At 31.1% G+C, this 25,345-nt stretch overlaps 1 protein-coding gene across 8 annotated transcripts in view; it reads right to left on the bottom strand.

The window, feature by feature from the left end:
- LOC118187177 (terminal uridylyltransferase 4-like) overlaps positions 1-25,345 on the bottom strand; it is a 150,401-nt gene that overhangs the window by 21,716 nt on the left and 103,340 nt on the right. For all 8 annotated transcript variants that reach the window (XR_015044449.1, XR_015044450.1, XR_015044451.1 and 5 more), the window contains 6 exons: positions 25,042-25,203; positions 17,885-17,974; positions 17,672-17,797; positions 16,804-16,881; positions 11,545-11,716; positions 7,321-7,365 (listed from right to left, as the gene is read on the bottom strand). Coding sequence is in view for 5 of the 8 variants with exons in the window: in XM_085827751.1 (XP_085683877.1) it covers positions 7,321-7,365; positions 11,545-11,716; positions 16,804-16,881; positions 17,672-17,797; positions 17,885-17,974; positions 25,042-25,203 (673 nt within the window). In the remaining 3 variants the exon portion in view is untranslated. The remainder of the gene's footprint in view (positions 1-7,320; positions 7,366-11,544; positions 11,717-16,803; positions 16,882-17,671; positions 17,798-17,884; positions 17,975-25,041; positions 25,204-25,345) is intronic.

Here is a 25,345-nt window from a genome sequence, read left to right on the forward strand (position 1 = left end):
TGGTTCTGCAAATCACTGCATGTAGAAAGACAGACTGAATGGTAACAAAGACGATGACAACACTGACAACTTGCAAGCTGAAGCAGACTATAGAAGGTCCTGCAGCATTAAATCAGGGTTGCCACTCAAACAGGAGAATGAAATTCCCTGACTTTTCCAGGTGTGTTTTAAGAAAATTCCAATCTATCCAAGTAATGCACATTGGTTGTGCTAAGAGGTAAATTAATTATGGTATTACTTGAAAACACAAAAATTTGCCAATTACATATGATTTATACACATATATAATCCCCAAAGCATTTCTAGTATTATAAATATAATAGTTGTTTTCTCCACTGAAAGATGGAGATTAGAATCTGCCCGATCTGGATTAAAAAATGTATTCTTTCGCAGACATTTTGCAGCGAAACGAAAGAAAGAAATCTATTGAATGATACTTTTGAATAAATTCAGGTATTTTATATTTATTTAGCAGCATACATAAGCAAAAAATATGTGCATTAAATTTCATGATGGTATGTCATCATACAGTTAGAATTAATTTCAGGATTATGCCAGAGAAAATTTCCTGAAATTTGAAAGTATTATTTATTAATAATAAATAAATTTATAGGGAAGAAGCAACATTAAATGATACGAATAACATAAAAATAAAGATAATTACTTAAAACTTGAATTAGAATAATCAACGATATTTTAGTGAGTTAGTTATATTAAATGGTTAGCCTAGATTGACTGATTACTATTTTTTTTTTTTTTTAAATTTTACTGCAAAATGACAAATAAGGCATTTATTAAAAAAAAAAAAAAAAAAAAAAAAGTTTAAAACATTTTGCAGTAAAATCCTAGTATACACTAAGGCCTTGGCACGATTTTGAAAATTGTTGCCAACACCAAAATGACCCGTTTACCACTCATCATAATGTCGCCAAATCTAATGCGTACATCGTGGAGGTTAGAATAGAAAACATGGAGGTTATTCTAAGCAAAGAATGTCTATGTAAAGAAGGAAAGGTTCCATAGACATGCTATTACGCCGCTAGAAAGTGGAGGGAAAATTCACCAAGGTATTTGCGACGGAACCTGGCGGCCAGAATTTCCCTCTCCCCGATGTGTACAGGAAATTTAGGTTAAGAAGAAATTTTCTTTGACAAAACGTTTCTTCTTTGATTTTTCGCCATAATTTAAACACGGATTTTAGTAGTTTTTTCCCCCTCAAAATAACTGATCCATTAATTAATTTACTTGCACGAAAAAATATTTTCTTTTCCTTTAAAGTTTAAAGAAATTTTAAATGGTATTCATTTTATGAACTCTTGATAACATGACCTACAAACTTCGACACAGGCTTAGAGCTTTGGCGACATACATTTCGCACATGCGCAGCTATTTCCTTCTACTTTGGAATGGAGCCACTCCTGTTGCAAAGAAGTTTTCCTTCTTAACAATGCATATTCTTTGATTATAACCTCCGTGGTACCAGGCACTAGGATTAAACTAATTTTGTTTTATACGAGAATAAGTATTTTGTTTATTTCAACATGCACATGCAATTCGTGAGGTTACTGGAAACTTGCTTTGCTTTTCTAAAAGACGATTTAATTGGAGATGCAAAAACTGGCTCTATGACAGCTGAAAGAATGATGTTAATGTGATACACATTTTGCCAAGAAAGTGATCGCTTCCAATGTCGGTGCAAAACCTGCTTTCTTGGGGGGATGGCTGTATAAAATTCCCTGACTTTTCCAAATTTTGACTAAAATATTTAGGTACTTACGTACTATGATGACTACCTAGATATCTCGCCAAAACTGGCGACCCTTGTAGGTTATACATGTTAACCCTAACATAGGTTATGGAGGGTGCTAAAATAAAGAGTATTATTCTGCACCTGCTATTACCACAGATTTTTTTTGCTACATTTACATGGATTATTACGTTTAAGGTTAAACATATGAAACTTTTTCCAATTACTTCTTCCCAATGTATATCAACATTTTCCAACTTCCTTCAAATGAAGAAGAAGCAACTGAATTTTTCGGAGAGGCTGAAATTTCACCCAAAGAACACGTTTGTAAAAATGGCCATGATATGAAATTTTATAATTCAGGATTTTATTAGAGATGCAATGTCAAAAATTGTCAACAAATGTTTGAGGTCTGAACTGGTACATGGTTTGAAAACAGTTGTATTGAAATTGTAAAAGCTTTAAGATTTATTTACTTTTGGGCATATGAACAGTCTTCCATTAAATGGTGCAAACATCAGTTGGATTTATCTGATAAGACTGTTATACATGTGAAGTGTGTGCGAAAGAGTTGGAGGATAATCAAAATATTAAAATTGGGGGGCCTGGAATGATTGTCAAAACTGACGAAAGCATTTTAGCCTTTTTACATGTCGAAAGAATAATCAAGGTTGTATCTTGCCACAACAGTGGGTCTTCGGTGGAATTGGCCGGGAGACAAAAGAAACATTTCTAGTCAGAGTTCCAGACCGGAAGGCAACAAAAATTAATGCATGAAATCTAAAAATATGTTGCTAAAGGCTCAACAATAATATCAGCTTCGTTGCCTGGATATCAAACAGAGGAGCTCACTGCTGGCGGTTTTGAATATTTTAAGGTGAATCATCGATACAATTTTGTTGGCCCATCTACGCAGACTCATACTCAACATGTTGAAAGGATGTGGGATTTCGCAAAATGGTGGAACAGGTGACAACGTGGGACAAGCTGCCATCACTTGGATACCTATTTAGCTGAATTTATTTGGCGAAAAAAACAGGAAATGCCTTTTGATCCTATTTTGAAAGCTATTTCCCGCCACTTTCCTCAACATTAACATTTTCTTTTAACCAATTTAAATTTTTTTAATTCGTATTTAGTATATCATTTATATATATATATATATATATATAATTATATTCAGGATTTTTAGTTTTAAAGTTTTTGTTCCTTTATAATTAGGGCTTTTATTTTTAAAAGAATTTATAAACATAAACCAAAAAATGCCAATACAGATTTTTATCGGCAAATGTTGCCAAGGTAGTCATCATAGTATGCAAGTACCAATATTTAAATTCCCTGACTTTTTCTGGTTTTCCAGGTAGCATGGCAACCCTGTTAAATGATTTAAGATGTACAGAGTTGTAGTGGAAAAGAAGACTGAGTGAGATTCAAGATACAAGGAAGTAGAAGACAAGATTTTATTAGATACTGTAATGCTGAAATTACTAGGTATTCTTATTAGAATGTAGGTTTCTTTTTTAATATTATGATAACTACCAGTAGTTTACCCATGATTACTTTTCATTTGTTATGTTATTATAATCACATTGTTTGAAATCAAATTATTTGTATTATTTTCTCTTCGATCTTCATGGGATAAAATTAGTAAAAAAAAGCAGGAATATGACTAAATATGGTATTCCAAATTCTTGTCACATGACTTCACTGCAGAGTTTAGTTATAATCAGTTTAAAATCAATGTAACAGCAATTATTTAAAATCTGATACATCATACTTATTTTGCATATAAATAATCTATTCTTAATTTCATTTTTTCGCATGCTCAGGATTATAAAACTATTTATTCTGCCAACATCAAAATAGGTTGAATTTTAATTTGGTGATAATGAGAGTTTTGGTGTAGTGTAAAACTTGGTTCCTGACCAAAAGAGCATGTGAGTTTTAAGTTAAACATAAACTTTAATGGGTTCTTTCCTTGAGCTTAACAGAACCAATGAACAGGATATGTCAACCTATGACATGTGAGGAATAAAAATAACATGAAAAGATAGAACGATGGATAAATTGATTAACTTGACTGGTATGTTTGCAGGTAGTTTGGCTTATAGCACATATGCTCATTTGGTAAGCAACCAAGTTTCACACAATGCAAAATTCTCATCATCACCACATTATAATTCAACAAATAATATCCTACAAAAAATATTAAACTAGAGATTAACAACGATAAAAAAACTAGAGAGAACATTTTCCACCCAATGTTTTAACCTTTTTTGATAAGGAGCAGGTATAGAATATGCAAATAGTAAAATTTTCCCCAACTGAATACCATACCTTGATTGAAATAAATGAAAATAATAATATTAATAAACGCAACTCTGGATTTCTCAAGCAGTACACAGATTTTAGAAATATTTTTAAATATAAAAACTAAATATGTTATATTTATACATCAAATTGAAATTAAAAGCATTTCTTTATCTTTATATCCCAATAAATTTTAATTTCTAGTTCGACAGAGATGCATTTTTATTATAAGAAAACTTCCATAATTCCATGTCATCTCTGGCCAATCTGATATTTCAGACTCAAGAAAAACTACTTAACAGTGACTCCAATTCTGACTATATTTTACAACCTTTTTCAGACCTTCCCAATCTCATCTAATGCAAAATGCTCTGCATATCTATTATAAAACAGAAGACAGAAATTTATGCACACTCTCAGATCTCAGCAGGAAAATGTAAAATCCTAAACTTGATGAGAAGGTCCATTCCTCAGAGATAAATCTACTTTTTCCAGGGAAAGGGAAGATATGTAGAGTTTTTCATTACTTTCATTCTTTGTTATTTACGGTTGGCATTTTAATGACTTTAAAAGGGCATAATGTGCTGAAGAATAGTAATCCAAAATTTGATGGTATGGTCACAGCTTTTCCTCGTTTGATCTGATGGTAATTTTAAAGTCTTACAAAAATGTATGCTAAAAATAGATTTGGCAAAAAATTAACGAAATGAAATGATTTTTAACATCCTTACAAAAATAATGCAAAATTTGTAAAAGTCTTGAACAGTAAAATTGTAAAAAATACACAGATTTTCGTAAAAATTGGTGTATATGGTTAGTGTGTGTATACAGTGGTTGCCAAAATTGTGGACACTTTTGGAAATTTTTATGTGTTTGAACTTTGTATGCTTACAGAAAACGTTACATTTCACAAAATGCAAACTAGTATATATCATTTGAAGAGAATTTATTACTGAATTCAATATAAAACACAAAATTCAATTATTTGCAATACAAAAAAAGTTAAACAATAATAATTATCGATATACATTAGATAGTGATGATTGCAGTGAGTTAGCAGTACTTAGTAGGGTACCCTTTATTTTTGATTACAGCTTCACATCGACGTTTCATTGAGCTGACAAGAGTTTTAAGCTCTTCTTGCGTTATTACATGATGCCAGGAAACAATTATAGCCTCAATTAGTTCCCTTTCATTTGATGGGCGCCTCATTTGGACAAGAGTTTTCAAACGGTGCCACAAATTTTCGAAAGGATTGAGATCAGGACTGTTTCCTGGCCATGACAAAAATTTAATGCTCTTTGTACGAAACCACTCTTTCGATATTTTGGCCATGTGGCAAAGAGCAGAATCCTGCTGAAAAATAAACGAAGCATTGTTGGGAAAGAAATCTCTGATGGAAGGTAGAAGTTTTGGTTCCAGAATAGTGTCAATGTACTTTCTGGCATTCAGTGTCTCATCGATGACATGAAGGTGACCAATACCATCTGCTGACATGCATGACCAAATCATAACACTAACTGGGTTCTTCACAGTTGCTTGAATGCAGTCAGGATGTAGATCTTCTCCTATTCTATGTCTTACATATTTTCGCCCATCACTACCGAATAATGATACCTTAGTTTCATCACTCCATATAACTTGTGACCACTGATCATCTGTCCAATTAAAGTGTTTCTTTGCCCACTGTAGTTTTTTTTTTTTTTCGTTGCTGAAAATTAAGATAAGGCCTTTTTCGTGGAATTCTACCTCTCAGTCCAACATCTGTTAATTCTCTCCTGATTGTTCTTGAACTGACAGAAACACCAGCATCATTCAGATCACTTCTGATGGCCGCTGATGACATTTTTCTATCTTGGAGACATAGTCTTTTTATTCTTCTGTCATCAATAGATGTGGTGCACCTTTTTCGGCCTTTTCCTTCCTTGTTTTTTATTGAATTTGTCTCCTGATATCGTAAACAAAACTTTCCGACTCCAGATGTAGTCACTGAACCACCCACCTGTCTTGCAATTTCAGCATAGGAAAGACCACTTTCTTGTAACGCAATAATATTACATCTCTTTCTAGGTGTCCAATCTACTCTTTTATTTGATGTCATTGCTTCTTGACTAACTATTAAAAATTTTTACACAAATTCCTACTTGTAATTGCAGTGTATAAGAAACAGGTCCTCCTTCTACAGAACAAAGCAAAATAATGAATTGTTTCAAGTGTAAACATGATGTCAGCTTCTACTGGCACTTACTAACACTTGATTGGTTCTCAGAACAAGAACAGTGATTGGCCAGGAAAGCTAGACATTACAAACCACTTCATAACTGTGTTTTTTATTTATATTAAAGTACATATAACTTTTTTTGTATTGTAAATAATTGAATTTTGTGCTTTGTATTGAATTCAGTAATAAATTCTCTTTAAAATGATATATACAAGTTTGCATTTTGCGAAATGTAACATTTTCTATAAGCATACAAAGTTCAAAAACATAAAAATTTCCAAAAGTGTCCACAATTTTGGCCACCACTGTATATATGAGCAAGTATGTGTGGATATACCTATATATATATGCATATAGAAAAATGAATTAAGAAAAATCTTAAACATATAACCAAAGCATCTTAGTGTTTTAAAACAAACTACTATCTACAGATGTTTTAAAAAAAATGTCACAAATTATTTTTTATATGTTTGTTTATTTTTAAATATTTATTTTATAGATCTCCATAAAAAAGTAAACAAAAATTAATTGCTTTTATGTGCATTTAAAAAATTTATTCTAATTTGTTCTTAAATTTCTAAAAGTAAATCAAAATGAATTTTCCATTTATGATCTAAAATTCACAAATCTCTAAAATCTGTGCAATGTTAAGTCCCAAACTGTGTAAACATCTAGTCTCCTACTGTAATTCTTTGATCAGTCGCTAAGAAATATTTATTTCACCAACTGCAACTTTGAGCTATTTTGTCTTGTGATAAAGTTTTGTGAAATGACTTTAATAGCTGCCTAGATGAAAGAAAAGCATACTGAACTGTCAGTCAAGTAAAATGTGAAGCTTATCAAAGCTCCTGATAATCACTAAAACTTCCTAATTAAAAAAAAATATTCATTTTGACGCAAATTATTTTACATTAATTGCACAAAAAATCTGTAATCTCAAGTGGTTTTAGCAAAATACAAAATCAGTTAAATACTATTATTAGAAAAAATATCAAATGTATGGAAGATAATGCTTAACAGACACATGAAGAATAAAACTTACTCATCTGAGAAACAATACAGCCTAAATTTTTCACTAAGAATGGATCTATAAAAACAAAAGGAAAACAATTTCTTGTAAAAACATAAATGTTTATCTATCTGTGATGTAAAATCTAAATTATAAATATAAATATGACAAATGATAACTTAACAGTTAAAAGTATCAAGTAAATATTTTTAAATCACAAATATGTTTTAATATTTCATTTTCATTTCATCAGGTATTAAGCAGTAATAGATAACAAAACAAATATTACCATAAAGCAAACTTTTAATTTTACTACATAAGTGATTAACAAAATACAAATAGTCAATCATAACTATATAATCTTAATTATGAATATTTAAATTATACCAATTACATAAAAATCATTGCATCATTACTTCCTCCAATAAGAATGCTACAACACTGCACTAAAAATTTAGTCATATTATATTTCTTTGACTATACGTTCTGTAATAATATAAGCGGGGATGAAATATATCGTAAAGAATTCATCTAATCTGCAGCAATGGAAATTATATATGTTACCGGCAAAGTATGAAACGCTGGCATTCTACAGAATGCCGAGGCATATGAAATACGAGAATTATTACATGCTTTACCTAAGCATTCTACAGGGTGATTCTAAATTGTTTTTACAAATTAAAAGGTGTGATAGTGCTCATCCAGATTAGCAATAATTACCGTGGAACACAGGGTCGTATTCGACTGAGAGGCAGAAAAGAGGAATATTAGAATTCCAACCTGAACTTACAGCAGTATTGGGAGAGCGAATGAATGAGACCAAAAGTTGCACAATGAGATTAGTGAAAACCTCACAGAGAGTGCACAAAATGGATAAAACCGAAAACTTGGCGTTCGAATGTTAATTCGAGCTCAGACTTTGATGGCAAACATTCAAATGCACATCTTTGGTTGGCAAGGTCTCAACCTCACAAACAATAGCAACAAGTTAGTTATCTAAATTATAAGGGGGAAATTATCTATTGGGGGAAAACTACTTGATACTGATAACAAGTATTAAGGTAGCAGTTTTTTCCATCGTTCGCCATCTTCTATCCTCTCCTCCTAGACTTACTGTGCTACGCTCATTATACTTGAAGTGCCCTTCTATGGGACACAAAATTCTGACAGCCGGAACACAGCATGAACTTTTCATGTTAATCTCGGCATACAGTGGAAGTTGGAGTTAGTTGATAATATTCAGCTCTTGATTAGATAATTAATTTGTTGCAATCATTTGCTAGACTGAGACCTTACGAACCAAAGATGTGCATTTGAGTGTTTGCCACCAAAGTCTGAGCTAAAATTAACACTCAAATGCCAAGTTTTCAATTTTATCCATTTTGTGCACTCTCTGTGAGGTTTTTACTAAACTTATTGTGCAACTTTTAGTCTCATTTGTTCACTCTCCTAATACTGTTGTAAGCCCAGGTTGGAATTATAATATTCCTCTTTTCTGCCTCTCAGAGTGGAACGTGATCCTATGTTCTATGGTAATTATTGCTCATCTGGATGAGTACTATTACCCCTCTTAATTTGTAAAAACAATTTAGAATCACCCTGTATAGAATGACAAATGCTCTTTAGACAAAGTATGAAAAATAAAAGGGTTATGATAAGGCTATTATTTAAAAGATGTTCATTTCTCCAAAATACAAATGTTATTTTGAAAAATCAATGATAGAGTGCCATTAAAAAACTGTCTTCAAAATATGTAAAAAGAAAGATAGTGAGGCAATCTCAATACAGTGTAATAAATTTGTATTTTCTATCTGGCTGAGACTGGGAAATGGTAAGATCTACTTGACAACACAACTGAAGTTAAATTCAGAAACAATCATAAGTTTCACATTAGTGCCCTTTTTAATACCTTTTTGTTTTTTCTGGCAGGGCTCACAAATATGGTTGTTAAAGTTCAATATCATTACGTGCAATGCCTTTTTTAAGTGATTGAAAGTTCTTTCGACATTCTGCCACATCGTACCTGTGCAGTACTCAAATAAGTTTTCATCAAATACGGAAAATAACTCAGCGTCCAAGACGCAATACTGCATAGTACTGATGCTATCTTTAACAGCATAAATGAATGTACTTTTGCTTACTACAAACATCACAACCTAGCGGTTAGGCGGTCAGTAGTCCCATGGTTTCTTCTTAGTAGCCATTTTGGCCTTTTTACATTATTTATTAACTTCTGGTAAGTAGTTTCGGTTCTTCGAAACAAATTGGAAATTTGTTTTATACTTTGCCGGTTTCTATAGAATGCCTAGGAAATGTGTGAAATATGAATCGTTTCATACACTGGCAGCTAGTTTTAGGTATTATATACAATGCCTAGGCATTCTATAGAATGCCGGATTTCATACTTTGCTTGTAACATATACATTGCAAATTTATCTATGATTATACCTGTTAAATGACATTTTTCATTTGCTTCATAGTAAGCAAATTATATTTCCTATTAAATAATGCTAGAATAAGTTGAAGCTAATTACACATGAGATTACAATAAGAACCCTAACCCCTTTGCACCTGCAATAGGCAGATTGAAGTTTCCCAATAGGCCTGTGATGGAGGAGTGCAGAATATCATTGTATATCCAAAACAGCTTTGCAATTAACTGCTTCACATATTTGCAACATACTAATTAAACATAATTTTTGTAATATAAAATCCTAATAATTATAATTAAAATTTAAAAATCAATTAAGTACAATATAAGTAATAATGATAATATATTTAAATTACTTCTATGGTGTCCGAGGAACTATTCAAAGCTTATAAATTTGAAAGAGTCAGATTTCTTCAATCTAGCACATAAGAGCTCTTTTGTCCTAGTGGTAGAGGATTCTGCTCAGGTAAAACAGACTCAAGGTCTGTCCCCAAAGCCAACTAGGCTTCTGTTTCAACTCACAGATATCGTCAAGAGCTAGCCTCTGTTAAAAACACTGAAAGCACAACTGGCAGCCATAAATGAACTAGGCCCCACAGGTACCACAGTGGTGTCCTCTCAGATGTGACAGGAGCATGCATCTCCTCCACCTGAGGAAAAACTGATGAACTGCGTCACACTCATGCCACCCACAGCATCTTGCTTCTTAAGTGTTCAATGGGCCCAACTAGCTACGCCCAATGAACAGAGCTGAACAACACACCAATGCAACGATCAATCCCATTGTCGCATGGGCTCAAAAAAAAAAAAAAAAAAAAACATTGCGCAAGTCCTCCTTTCTTGTTAGCATACAGATGCTGAAGAAGGGTGTATGGCATCGGGGAAGCCATCAGAATTCTTGAATCTAGTGCATAACACCTCTTTTGCCCTATTGATAGAGGATACCACTCACAAGAAATGGACTCAAGTTCTGTTCCGAAGCCAAGCAGCCTCTTGCAACATGCTTCTGATTCAAACCACAAACAAGCCTCCACTAAAAACATCGAAAGCATCACACAACCGCAAGTCATAAATCCACCATGGCCCCACAGGTCATACTGCAATGAAGTAAACAAAATTAAGAATTTAAATATCTTTGCCTATTAAATCCTATTGTCATATTTATATACAAATTTTAAGCCACAAGCATTGCATGAAACATCTCTAAACTTGGAAACATAGCTATTTGTTAGTAAAACATAGTAGTAAGTAGACTTAACAGCAAGGTTAATAATCGAAACATTCTATTGAATTAAGTTTCACAAATGAATTAAGTATTCTGACATCATTTATGCATGTTTAAGATATCAAATAAAACATTCTGTTTAAAGCACATCAAATATGATATAATGGGATATGCCAGTGACACTTCGATCCTGCATCACATCTTAAATGATGAGCCCATGGAAAGAAATTGAAGAATATTCTGTATGATACGTTAAAAGTGAAGAGGTAAACTCTACTTTAAATGCAAAAACGAAGATAAGAGACAATTCCAATGGTGAAAATATATTATGCTAAATCTATAAATAAAAATTTGAAATTGGGTAAGAAAAAAGTACATCTTCATATTAACATTAAAAAGGCCAGTCCTAAGTTGATTGTGAGTAATAAAGAAATAACCTAATTTTCAAAGCAAAAAGACAGAAAGCAATAAAGATCTGATAGTTCACCTATTACGAGTAAAAATAATTCACTAACCACAGCCTAATGAAATACACTGAATACATGGACACTCTTAATGAAATATACAGAATAAATGAACATTAAAAAAATACATCAAATACCTTGAATGTTATACAAGGCAGCAGATCTTGGCAATGATGAAACAGGTACTGCTTCTTTTTGCTTAATACTTATCACATAATCACTGTTAACTTCAAGATAAAACTTTAAAAGTCCAAGCCATAACTGACCAGCAGTCAATTCATTTCTTGATCCTTTATTGTATATACTTTTCTGCAAAAAAATGCAAAAATTAAAATAAGTTTTTTAATACATGTGTACGTGTGTGACTTATCTCACTTATCTGACAATAACATCAAATCAAGCTTACAAAATTCATCATGGCAAGAAGTGGAAGATTGCGCTTGTTGTTGGTAAAAGCCTTGAACACCATACAGACGACAGTACGACTTCACTCAGTTCCACCCCCAATTTTGATGGAGAGCACCCCAGAGGGATGTGTCCAAAAGTCTCCCCCTTCCCTTATCATCATCCTCTCAAGAAGACTTTTGCTTGTCACAAACTTAGTGCCCCCACGACACACAGACCCTATACATTTACAAACATCCCTGCCTTCTCCGGGATTCAAATCCTGGTCCTCTGGTATCACAGTAGACTTCCCTAACCACTATACCGTCTGGGTGGCTTTTTTAATATACAAATAGTAATAAGAATAAAGAATAAAATTCAATTCTGGAAATGAATAATGGAAGGTGTAACTATGTTTACTTTTGTATATAGTACAATTCAATACAAATACTTGTTTTATTATAACAATGATTTGCACCTTGCCTTTTCTTGAAAGAAATGTTCCATAAAATTCAGATTAATTAGAAACTAGCAATTAAGTAACAAGTGAATTTTATAAGTTCCTTTTATTTTACTTTTCTAATTATGACTTGAACATATGAACTGATAAAAATACCACAATAATCATTTGCAGCTTAAATATTATTTGTATAATTATCTCAGTACATAAAAGTTTAAAAACTATATTTCTTCTCATGAACTTTGTTAACATTGACCAGGATCACATTTCTCATTGGGCAAATAATTACATGCTGGTTAGGGAATTAAATGTTCTATCATATTAAAATATACAGGTGACAGTGGAATCTGGATGGCTATTATTAAAATATACAGTCAAGTGTAACTATATAAAATAAAGCAGTAACTGTAATGTAGAACCAGCTTTCCAGACGGTTCAAAATACATTACCGTATTTTCCGGCGTATAACAAACATCTATAATTTGAGTTGTATTTTTAAATTTTTAAGTATATTTGCTGTATAATGTGCACTCAGAAGAAATCTAAAAGATACATGTGCAATGCTCTTATGAGGCAAATTACTCAAAGATTTGTCGTAGCCTTTTGAACAATGGTATACCAAACTGACAAGTGGTAAGGGGAACAATATGTGTGTGAGTTAAATACTTAAAGGAGTAAATATACCTGAAAAGAAGGTGCACTGTATTCAGCGCAAGTGTCCAAAAGAATGATATTGTAAGATTTTGAGAAAAGGGGGATATAATTTGGAGTACTAATGTTATACTTCCAACATGAAAGAATTCACAGAATTATGATTCAGATGTTTTCTATTTCTGTAGTCATTTGAAACTATGATTTTGAGGTGAACATCAAAGGTTTTAGTTGAAATATAATTGATCTCACATTTCTTTTAGTAGTAAATATGGCTCCTGCCAAATGAAACAACACAGTGCTAGTTTCAAATGCAAAGCCATTTAGATTGCGAAAGAAAATGGAAACGGATGATGATTTTTTATTTATGAATTAGAGTAACAGTGATGGTGAAGATAAAAGAGAAATTGATGAAGTGCCTGAAGATATAATGGAAGGCGAACATGGCAAACTTTTCATGTTATCTGCTAATGATAAAAGGCATAAGTACATGTGAAAAATGTAACTTTTGTATGCTGATTTTTCCATATTTTTAAGCTATCATTTTTATATCCAGCATATAATGCACATCCATAAATTTTGATTACATTTTTAGTGTTTTAAAAGTGCATATTATATGCCGGAATATATGGTACATTGTTTCCACATTGTTGGCCAAATAGTGAGTGAGGTCTCTCATTTTTTTATTTGTTCTTCAACCTGTGCTTGCAATTTAATCTCATTTTCTATCTGGAGCTCTTCTTTTTAGCTTATTTCCCATTTTAAAACATGCTGCTATTATTTAACAAATGTTAATATTCCAAGTATTTTAAAAATTAAATATTCTGATTAACTATAAATGGATGTTTGCTAGTAAAATATAATATTTCATATAATATCTAAAAAAACACCTTTTTCCTAATATAATACAATGCTAATGCAGCAAAAAGTCCAAAATCTCGATACCAAATACCTACAATTTTGAGTTTCCAGCCAAAAATAATTAATTAAATAATAATAAAAAAAAAACTCCTCCTCCCTCTTACAAAATTTAGGATTGGAGAATATAATATTCAACAAATGGAAGCAGGCTGTGGCAAATGTGATTTTTCTTCTGAGCAACTGAGATTCCTGCATGTCACTTTCAAACACCTGCTGGCCAGGGAATCACTCCACTGCTACTCAGTGCTCCTCTAAATTATAAAACCTTTGCCACCCCTAAGCTCTACCACTATGTATGTTTGCATTGACTCTGCGCCAACCCTGAGAGGTTAACATTCTCTTTTAGCTCATGAATGTCCAACATGCGGCTGTTAGGTGTCATATTAGATCATATTAAATATTGTGATTGAACTATAAATGGATGTTTGCTAGTAAAATATAATATTTCATATAATATATCATACTGAAAAAAATGGTGGATCATATTAAAAAAAAGTTTTAATCTACACATACATTGTATATAAAACAACCATCATATAACCAATAAAGAACATTTCATCATCCACCAATCCTAACTGAGCGTCAGTCAATTTGTGGCACCCTCACAAGGACATGCAGTGGTTGACTTTTATGAGGGTATTGATGTCTACTTTAACATAACAGAAGAATTATCAGCACTATATCCACTTGAGGACAATACTTGTTTATGAGATTTATTAGGAGTAGTGTTACATCAACACTGGATTGCTTCATATTATTAGAACTCAGCAACCTAATAAGGTTAACACAGGTAGTGCACCAGTAATGGTAACAGAAACATGAAGGTTTAGTAAAACTGATTGAAAATGAAACCTTCAAAGTTGATAATACTTAGATGTTAAAATTTCATTGCATTACTCAAGAAAATTTTTAATCTAGGTCTTTTAAAATGGACTTTGCCATGAAGGTGGTAGTTGAAACAATGAACTTCATGAAGTCACTGCCAGATTCAAGAATTTATCAAATCTTTGGATTCAGAGTATAATAGCATCATATTTTATGGTAAGTAAGCTGGTTAACCTGTGCCAAAATGTTAAAAAAGAATGTTTGGTTTGAAGCAAGAAGTACAACCATTCTTGAGATGCAAATCAAAAAGTATATAAGCTTGAAACAAGGCGTGTATTTGTGACTTTGCATTTCTGGTTAATGTAACTGGCCACTTATATTATGTGAATACTGGTATACATAGGTACTTATTAATGGTATGTTTGATAAGATTTCCATGTTTCAAATGAAACTTGGGATTTGGGAACAATAAATAAGAATAAAAATCTTCACTTCTTTTCCTACATTGTTACTGCAACCAGATGTCACACAAGTGGCTGCAGATAAATAAGCTTCATTGACTTGAACCTTGAATTCAAAAACTGATTTCAAGATTTTATTAAGCATTGTGTATTTTTTGTTGAATTTGCAAATACCACTCCCTATAGATGTGAAGTTATTGCCAGAAATGTTATTAATGGATGAAATTTGATGCAGTTAAAAGAGAAATTCCACGAGGTTGGTTAGAAAGATTTCTATAAAATGTATTTGGACAAGGAGAAATATCCTGCATTTTATAAACATGCTTTATTTATGATTATGTTGTTTGGAAACACATTTGTAAACAGCTTTTTAACTGGATTAAGAATATCAAATTATAAGTGAGAACATGAATTACTGATGCTAATTTGCAAAATTGTTTGCATGTAGCAACAACCTCAGTTAATATCGACATTGATGTACTTATATCTACCAAAGAAAACTCACTAAATTTATTGGTTTTTTGGAATCTAACCCCAATCTAATAAACATGCATATTTCTCAGTGTTTTATTTTCTCATACATATTGCTTGCTTTAATAATAATAATAAAAATTTCGTTGTGCGGCACAGCAGGAAATCTCATTTCTAAAAATCTGGCTCGATTGCTGAAAAGGTTGGCCATCCATGTTCTATCTAACCTAAACACTACAGGAAACCCTAAATGTCTACATGTCATCTACTAAATTTAAACTGATGATTTAAAATATGAAATTGCTGAAGTCCTGATGATTCCAGATCTTGGACTTTGTACTGCAATATCTCAGCATTTAAAATGTTTTTGAGCTGTGACATTTAAATTAACTCTAAAAGTTAATTTTACTAATCATTCTACAAGGACTGATCAAAGTGTTTTGAATAGCTTCTGTTTCTCCTTTCTGAATTTAGATATGGTAATTCTGTCTTGAATTTTTGGAAGGTTCAGCCAGCAGTAGAAGAATTACGCTTTTAGTATTTTGTCCTATGAGTGGACGTACCAATATTTCTTATCACAATGTTTGAGGAAGGTGTCTCTACAACTATAAGACAAAGATGTAATAAGATTTTTGTGTTTTAAACTTCAAAACAACTGTAATGAAACACTTTAAATGTTACAGTATGAATTTGATGATGAAATGTATAATCATGATGCAATTGAAAACAACAACATGCAGTGATTGAGAAAATATTCTGTGGCATGTTATCCACTTTAGTTAGAGACATTAATATTGCCCATCTACAAGCAAAGAGATAACAGTGATTATTATATAAAATATCATAAAAACTATGTGGATGGAGATATGAAGGAAGTTATGCTCAATAAACAGTGCTTTTGCAGCATCATAATGCCTGGCTGCACATTGCTGCTGTGATTCTGCCTGCACTGTTTGAAATCTATACGTAAAAGATGAAATACCTGACATATAGCCTAGACTTAGTGACATGATATAACTGAGCCTTCCCAACATTGAAAAGGCAATTATGAGGGAAGAAGCTCTCTTCAAATGAGGAAGTGAAATAAGACATGCCTTTAATACAATAGAGGATGTCATAAAATAAGTCTATTTAAAAAATTTCAATAATTTATTAAACACTAGGGAAGGAGCAGTTTGGTATAAAACTCAGGATGCAAACTTTAGGATTTTCAATAAACTTACCAATGATGGAATATCTTTACATAGCCAATCGTGTTTCCTTGCAGTTTCACTGGGTATGACTAAATTTTCTTCAAACACCTATTGAAAGAAAATAAAGATTAAGGAAATGAAATAAAATTCTAATTTCACATACAAAAGTGTACATTTACATTATTAGACACACTTAAAATACTTCTACATAATACAACTTTCGTGAAATATTTGCATAGAAGCACTTAAAAAGGTTTCTATAAAACAACTTATAAAACACAAAATTTTAATGTGAATTAGTAGCTAAATGATAATTAATGCTAATTTAACTGCTATGCTGACTACAGTTATTTAGCTTTATGTAAGCCATTACGTTTGCTGCCATTAATTAATATGGTTGCTAATTGTTGATAATTAGTATAATTTGTATGGTTGTTAATTATTGATTTCCTATTACATTTCTTTTAAAGTAACAAATACATTAAAAGGGAAATAGAGTGGGCAAATATTTAAAATTTGGATAGCCCATTTTTCAGATTTATTGTTAGAGCCAAAATAATCATATCACATGCACATACAATAATTACCTAGATTTGCAATAGTAATAAATCTTTGATTACAATATTAAAGTAAGGAAAAACAGCTAAATGATTGAGCAACAAAAAGGATTCAAAAGTATTTTTGAATCAATTTTTCTGCTTAAGAAGACAAATGCCTTTATGGAGGACTTTCTAAGGGAAATTGGCTTGTATCCATGGTAAAATCATGAAAATGCACATGCAGACAATCTGTTAGCTGGTTTTTCAACCCAGATCAAATACCAATGTTTAGTGACTATTATATGTTTAACTTTAGGAAGCCAGTGAATTGTTTAGAAAAGCCTATAACAATGCTTTACCTTTTCATCTTGGATGGACAAAACAGGCAATACTGGAGGTTCTATTTGTTGAAGATAATGAATAACCATCAATATATATGAATAAGAAGAGAGTGTTTTGATAACAGTATCAGCAATATAAGCTTTCTAAAAAAGAAATTAGAATATAAGTATTATAATGAGAATTCAAAATGAGAAGATTCATAATGGAACTTCCATGATCATATATATTACCTTAGCCAGGTATTTGAAAGCACATCCTAGAATTTGGCAACGTTCATCAAGTAAGCTATATGTTCGAAGGAGAGTAGAGTTATGAACAGCCTAAAGAATTAAAAAGAAAATCTCAAATAATGTTTAATGTATAAATATAAATGTAATTTCATCAACTGAATTAGCAATGAAAACTACTGCTATCCAAAACTTAAACACTCTCAATAGTGAGCATAAGTAAAACGTAAACTCACTCAATAGCTAACACGAAAATTAAATTTTGAGCAGAGTTTTTCAATTGATAACACAAACAAGAAATGAAATAATAGCCAACTGCTATACATAACACAAAAGCATATATCATTATTTATATTACAGAAATTTATGTAATAGCTTTTATTACAAACAAATTTAAAAAACGAACTGTTAATCTAGAAAGCTTATAGAAAATAATTTAATTTTAGATACAGACACACATTTTAATAACTTTTTTTTTAATACTCTTTTTTTTTTTTTTTTTTTTTCTTCAAACTATTGAAAATCTGCTATTATAGATTTCCAGGCATTTCTGCTTCAAGAAAACAGTAGTTCTTTCACATTAAAATACAAGTGATTATCAGAAACCAATATTTTGTTTACTGCAAGATTATGTTTTAGCTATATATATGCAGAAAATTGCCCTTCATATACTAAAATAAATAAGAGGAGAATGCTAATTAGACAACAGGAGCCAATCTAATTAGAAAGTTCAGTAGAGTTGTTCAAAGGGTAATTTCATTTTTTAAAATTTGTTTATACTATTAGAAGGATTAGTTGCATATTGTTTTTATATATTTTGATAGCTGATATTTCAAGGCAGATCTATGAAACCTTTGTTTGCTCCTGCATAATTTTTTCTTTTCTTTCTTTTTTTTAGGGGGGGGTCCCATAAAATATGGAAAACTAAAAGCAGCAATTCTGGAATACTCTGCTTTTTTTTTTTTTTTATTAATGCACAGATAAGGATGCTGTTCAAGCAAGAAACAAATTATGTGACATGTATGGGCAAGCTTCATACACATTCCTGCACATGGCCAACAACAAGTACTTTTAAGGCCCATTAATGAAAAAATTTAAGGACCTATCAGCAGATAGGAACTGAATAAATTCAACTAACGATATTATCTATGCCTGAACTTCACCTTTGTAATACCATTCTAAGAATAAAATATATAAGTAGGATGCACCATTAATAAACTCAATTATAGAACACATTTAAGAATAAAATCAACATAGTAAAATTTATCAAGTAACACTGAATATTTTACATTTATAATAGTTGGACATATTTTAAAAATTCTGATATGGATACCACATGATTTACTTGTATGGCCTACTCTATATTATATACATTTTTTGCTGCATTTCATCTAAACTTATTTCCTCAAATTTCATTAGAGATATATATTCATTCAATTACTTCAGTTTTCACTTCATGGCAAGGCAGATACATAAAAACTCAAAACATCCTCATTAAAAAAATGTAAAATACAGGAAAACAACACTAAATACAGTTAACGTGATGAGTGAGTGAGTGATGTGTATTTATGGGAAAGCCTCGAGGGCTATTTGCCTAAGGGGAGGGATGCCTTTGTGGAGGACTTTCTAAGGGAAAGTGGCTCGAATACATGTTACACATGGGGAAAACACGAAAACGCCCATGCAGCCAGCCCGTTCTTGGGATTCGAACCTTGGACCGAACTACCAGTGTTCAGCAACTTTACTGCTCAGCCGCAGGTGGGCCCCTAAATAAAATAATAATAATTAAAAAAAAAAAAAAGGCATAAAAACTCCAGTTTTAATTGTAATTTTTTTTTAATACAGTTAATAAAAGCATTTTTCACAATTAAAACTGGAGTTTCTATGCAAAAACAAACAATTCGGCTAGAGTGCAAGAAGGCAGATTTTTCAGTTTTTGGTTTGCTTTTGGAGTTTTGGTTTGCTTTTGGTCCCACTCAGCAAAAAGACACTGAAGGTGCAGGAACTTAATTTATTATTCTGCTAAGTTTCAAATGTAAACAAATGGCTGTTCAGTTAAGTATAGTCGGACTTAAACAACTAAATCGTTCATAATTCTACTGTATGCAGATTAATTACAGGCATAAAAACCTTAACCAGAACATAAGAACAACATAATTCAATCCCTTTTAAAGCAAAAAATGCACAATTTACCAACATATAAGAATAAAACAAACTGAGCTCACCGAGCCAGGTAACATAGTGACATATTTTTAGTGTAATTGCAACCAAAAAGGGTGGTGCACAATTACATATTATAGCAGTTCCATGTACAAAATTTCAATGTTATGAAGCTACTCATTTTTCAGTTATGCAAGTGCATACATTAGCACTTATGTACATACAGATGTCACAAAAAATCTCTTCTGAATCCATTTGACAATGTTTTGGAAAAACATGTCCTTTATTCTGTCCTTACCTATAGATGTCATGCAAATACATCACTCCAATGGATTCAACGGCGGTCAAAATTGATATTTTTTCTGAATTATGATACCTGAAATTTTTCCCGATTCCCATACTTCTTTCACTTCATATAAGAAGGTAAAAAAATTAGTGACATTTCATTTACATTTAACTAATTTAGCTTTATAATGATATTTTCTTTATGCTTCTTCTTCTTGCTTCATTACATAGTTGCTCAGTATAGAGGTTTAGTATACAGCAGGCAAATTTTATGTCAAACGACATCTTTAAAGTATCAAAATTTACACACACAAATAAAACAAACAAACAACAACAAAAAAGCTTAATATTTATTTGTTTACCTTATTAAACATTTCTTTCAATATAAGTTGTTTAAATTGCTTTGTTTTTTGTGCTAATATTTTATCTTTAATTCTGTAGACTGACACAATTTCTTATTCAGTTACATTGTTGAAGTCCTGTAACTGCTATGCCAAGAATTCCGACTAACTTATCAATTGAAATTTTTTTGTTTTCAGTAACCTCTCTGTCACTTTCTTCACTATCCAAAGACATATTTTCTGGATCTAGAACCAAACTGTAGATTTCATCCTCCATTAATTGATTGATGATTGAAGAGCATTGTCATCACAATAAAAAACTTCTTTTATATCTACTGCTTCTCCACATTTCTTTACAGAATCCGTCAATTGGAAAATCTTCACCTCTGGTTTGCGATATCCAGAAACCTTTAAAATTCACAACTATCATTATAAAATTTAGCTATCGTTGACTATACATATTTGGCTATGTATCATGAGATAGGCAACTAAAGACAAGTTGTTCCGCTAAATTTTATCTTGCTTCTATCGCGCATTGAGACATTTAAGCCTAAATTGTATTAGCTTAGTTATTTATTATATTTATGTCTATTTCTTGTCCATGCTTATCTGAGTCCTGAATAAATAAAGACTTATCTGAGTCCTAAATAAATAAATTCCCACATATACTTCGGCACTAGATATCTTACTGCCTGATGTAGTCTCTGTGGGTCTTAAATTCTGCTACCAAGTGCCTCCCTTTGTCTTCCCTAAATTCTGCAGCCTGGTACAGCCATACGGAAACCTGGCGCTGGTTCTAGGTTTATGAGAAAAACAAATCAGTTAACCCTTAATTCAAATAGCAGTAAATGTAATCTTTTGGTCTATGAATATCATTAACAAAATCTATTTTTAGAATATAGAAAGAAATTTTTATTAAATTTTTCCTCGTCAACATTTCTTAGCTCACTGAACTTAAATTTGTAATCATCGCCAAGCATAATGTCAACATAAAACGCTAAAAAAAAAAAAAAAAAAAAAAAAATGCTTAGGCATCACCATGGAGGTAAGAAGTTAGATGCAGTGGCCCTAAACCAGTTTCCCCATACCCTGCTTTGAAGCACTGGCGATCCCTTCTTTGGTGACCAAAACATTGGGTAATTTACCATCGAGTTCAATGGGTTTTGACACGATCAGATGTAAATATTTTGTAATTACATCTTAAATATGCATATAAATGTAAATATTTTCTTTTTCTACAATACTTCAGAGTCCTAAGTATATGAAAAGAAAACAGTTTTAAACTGCATTTCATTCTGAATGGAATTACATGCTATACTTTTCACAAAACAATTTGCTCAGCATGGTTTTATTTGAAATATTTTCACAAGTTTTCGTTAATTACATTAGAAAAAAAATTTAAGGTCATTCGATTTGATTTGGTTAAGGATTACAAAAATTAAGATCAAAGTTTATTGTATTATTAAAATTATGCATTATTTCTTTTCTATTTATAGAGTTTCTTCCTAAAATACTTTCTCATATATGACATGATTTTTTATCTTCTGAGGCATCTTTTAAATCAAAAAATATAAGTCAATTTATAATTAATGCTCTATTCGGTCCATTTCAAATTAGAGCACCTTTTCATTTAATAGCGAAATACTTTAAATAGTACTTAACTTTCTCCAAATATTTCTGAAAGAGAATAAAATAAGGATTATTTCTTAAATATTATTTAAAACTTGTAACTGAGTTATCATAAAATGTAAGGGGAATAATTCTTTTAATTATACTTATCAGATTTTTTTACCCTTAATTTCAACAATACATATTCAAAACTCTTCTTTATTACTTTCTTAAGTACGCATCTCATAGAAATTGCTTTACAATACCTTTTAACAGATTGCTTTCCAGTACGAACAATTCTTGCTTAACCAGTTTTATAACATATTTTTCAACAGGATGTCAATTTATGTTTACAATTCAATGTTAAGGTTATTACATATTTAGATAATATTTATAATCATTATAAATTTAGATACATTTAAAAATTAGATTTTTTTCACAGTAACTTTCACAGTTGTTTAGGAATGAATAAAGCCTTCATTTCAAATACATTTATAAGTAATTTAATGAATATTTATGTATTTTGTTAAATGCAGATACATGGTTTTGGCAAGCACATGCATAAATACCATTTTTCAGTTCCAGCATGTGGAAATCTTCAATTTCTGTGCATTCACTTTATTTTTCGAATAAAGTACTTTACACTAATTTTAAAAAAGTACATGTTACAATAATATGTGGATGTGAAAAAAAATTATTTTATTTAAAACATTTTGGTGTTTGAAACATAAAATAAAAGTAGTGAATACTCTATCCAGGGTATCAAAAGATATATACAATTTTAAAGGTACGGTGAGTATTTTTCATTCTTTAAGCATAACGTTTTTGCTAAAATCTATATTTTTGTAGTTCAACAGCTTAGAATTTTATAAAACTAATTCATAATCAAAATTGCTGTTGTTAGTTATTGAAAAATAACCAAGATGTGATTTTTGCATAAATGTCACTAAACTATACAAATTGCTGTTATCCATCACACTAGGAATTTTTCTTTTATGCAGAAGTGTTCCGTTTTTCGATTTGTATGGAACTGTTGTGTGTCGAAATACTATCAGAGGGCTGTTAAGCGAGCTTCTGAATGTAAACAAAAAAACACCCCATCTGGTGACCGAAGCTTCGGAGCGATGCTTCACTTCTAATGCCGGATTGGTCACTCCTTCCTTTCTTACCTCCATGGGCATCACTACATGAGTCATTAATGAAGTTGTCATGTGTTAATAAACATGCGATGATGAAAGCAAAACATAATAAATAATGATTTGCCAGTTTGGTGTCAGGAATATAAAACATCAATAGGTGTAAAGCCAGCAAGGTATCTATGTAGAATGTTTCAGTTTGAGGTTATTGATCATACAAATTTATGCTAAAATGATTGTTTGTTCAATGAAGAGAAATTAAGAAAGTTGTTGGTGGCTTTGAGGTCTGGATTTTAGATCATTCCGGATATCGGACATCCAGATCTCAGACTTCATACTGTATTATGTTTTCATTGTTCTTCGAAAAATTCTCCAAAAGGTATGAAATTCATCAGAAACTTTGTCTAAAATATATTCATTACATGTTAATACCCTGAAGACATTTTTCATTTTGTCACATTTTTCTGGAATCTTCTGAAATTATGGGTCTATAAATCTTGCCTTAAAATCCTTCTCTTTTTTCCAAGTTGCAATATCTAAAGACCTTAAGAAAAATTACCCTTACCAATTCTGTAACAGCAAAAAAAAAAAAAAAAAAAAAAAAAAAAAGGCAGAAAAAATTAGAAGGAAAAAGTGTAAAATTAATTTTAAAGAGAAAACTGATGCATATTCTAAGAATTCTGAAACAATTACATGAGAAAAACTCTTATCATGAAAAAATTAAAAAGAAGACATTTTTAATTAATTACATAGCTATTTTACTTTTGCTAAGAACCTTATCATAAATTGTGCTTTATAGCATTTACTACCTTGTTTATTTTTCAGATTCAAAACATTGTATAATATGTGATGCTCTCATAAGATCAAGGATATATTTTTAAGCTTCCACCACACAGTTTCATGACTGATTCGAAAGAAGTTTACTGACATCAACTGGGCAAACTGATTGATATTATAAAACAGAAAAGGTCTAAACAAATAAACAGAGAGGGGGTAGCATTTCACCATGATAATGTTTATGAAGAAAAAAGTCACTAATATTCTGTTCTTGGGAATTAGTAACTAAAAAACTGCTAAACAAGGCTGAAAATTATATCAAAGTAACTATCTGAAAGCTAGCAGAGAAACTGGTTGCTTCCAGAAGACGATATCTGCTGATGGAAAAATAACAATTTTGGAAAAATAAAAGTAATTTACATCATTCAATTCCAATCATTCCAATCTGGAATTACCTAAGTCCCAACAATTCTGAATCTTGGATTTTGTATTGTATCATCGGATTAGATAATTTCTAGTAGCTATTACACCAGAACAAATATGATGCATTTAAATTATTTATAAAAGAAATACAATAATATTACCTTTTATACATAAAAAAAAAATTCTTACCCACTCATTTTTTATTAATAGGTAAAATTTAATCATATTGTTAAACGGCTTACAGTGTTTAAATCACATTCCTAACTATTTTATGTCGTTGACATAAAGCAGTTTTTATGTCATCTGAATAGAAACTATGTTATGTCCAGTAATTGTTTTATATCAGCTGTATGGTAACTATTTTATGTCGTCTGAAAGTGAATAAAGATTATTATAAAGTTAAATAGGAATTATTAAATATGCAACATACCAAAATATTGTAAAAGCTGATGTCACAGATAAAATTACCAGGAATATAGTTAAATTTGATTATAGGTATTTGAGCTCTAGACAAGATAAGTACATTTTCAAAGTCTTCATTCCTCCGTAGGTGGTGTTTAAGAACACGCATGGTTCGCTGAATATTGATATCCTAAATAAACAAACAAAAATATATTACTAAAAGTACATAAAAAATAATACGAACATTGCACAATAAATTGCATGCTTACAAATTCTATCAAAGATTATTTTAACCAGTTATTCTATCAAAGCTTATTTTAACCGACTCAAGA

This window comes from Stegodyphus dumicola, chromosome 12 (assembly GCF_044657685.1).
Source record: "Stegodyphus dumicola isolate Sdum_Otavi_A_Nest chromosome 12, ASM4465768v1".
Classification (NCBI taxonomy): Eukaryota; Metazoa; Arthropoda; class Arachnida; order Araneae; family Eresidae; genus Stegodyphus; species Stegodyphus dumicola.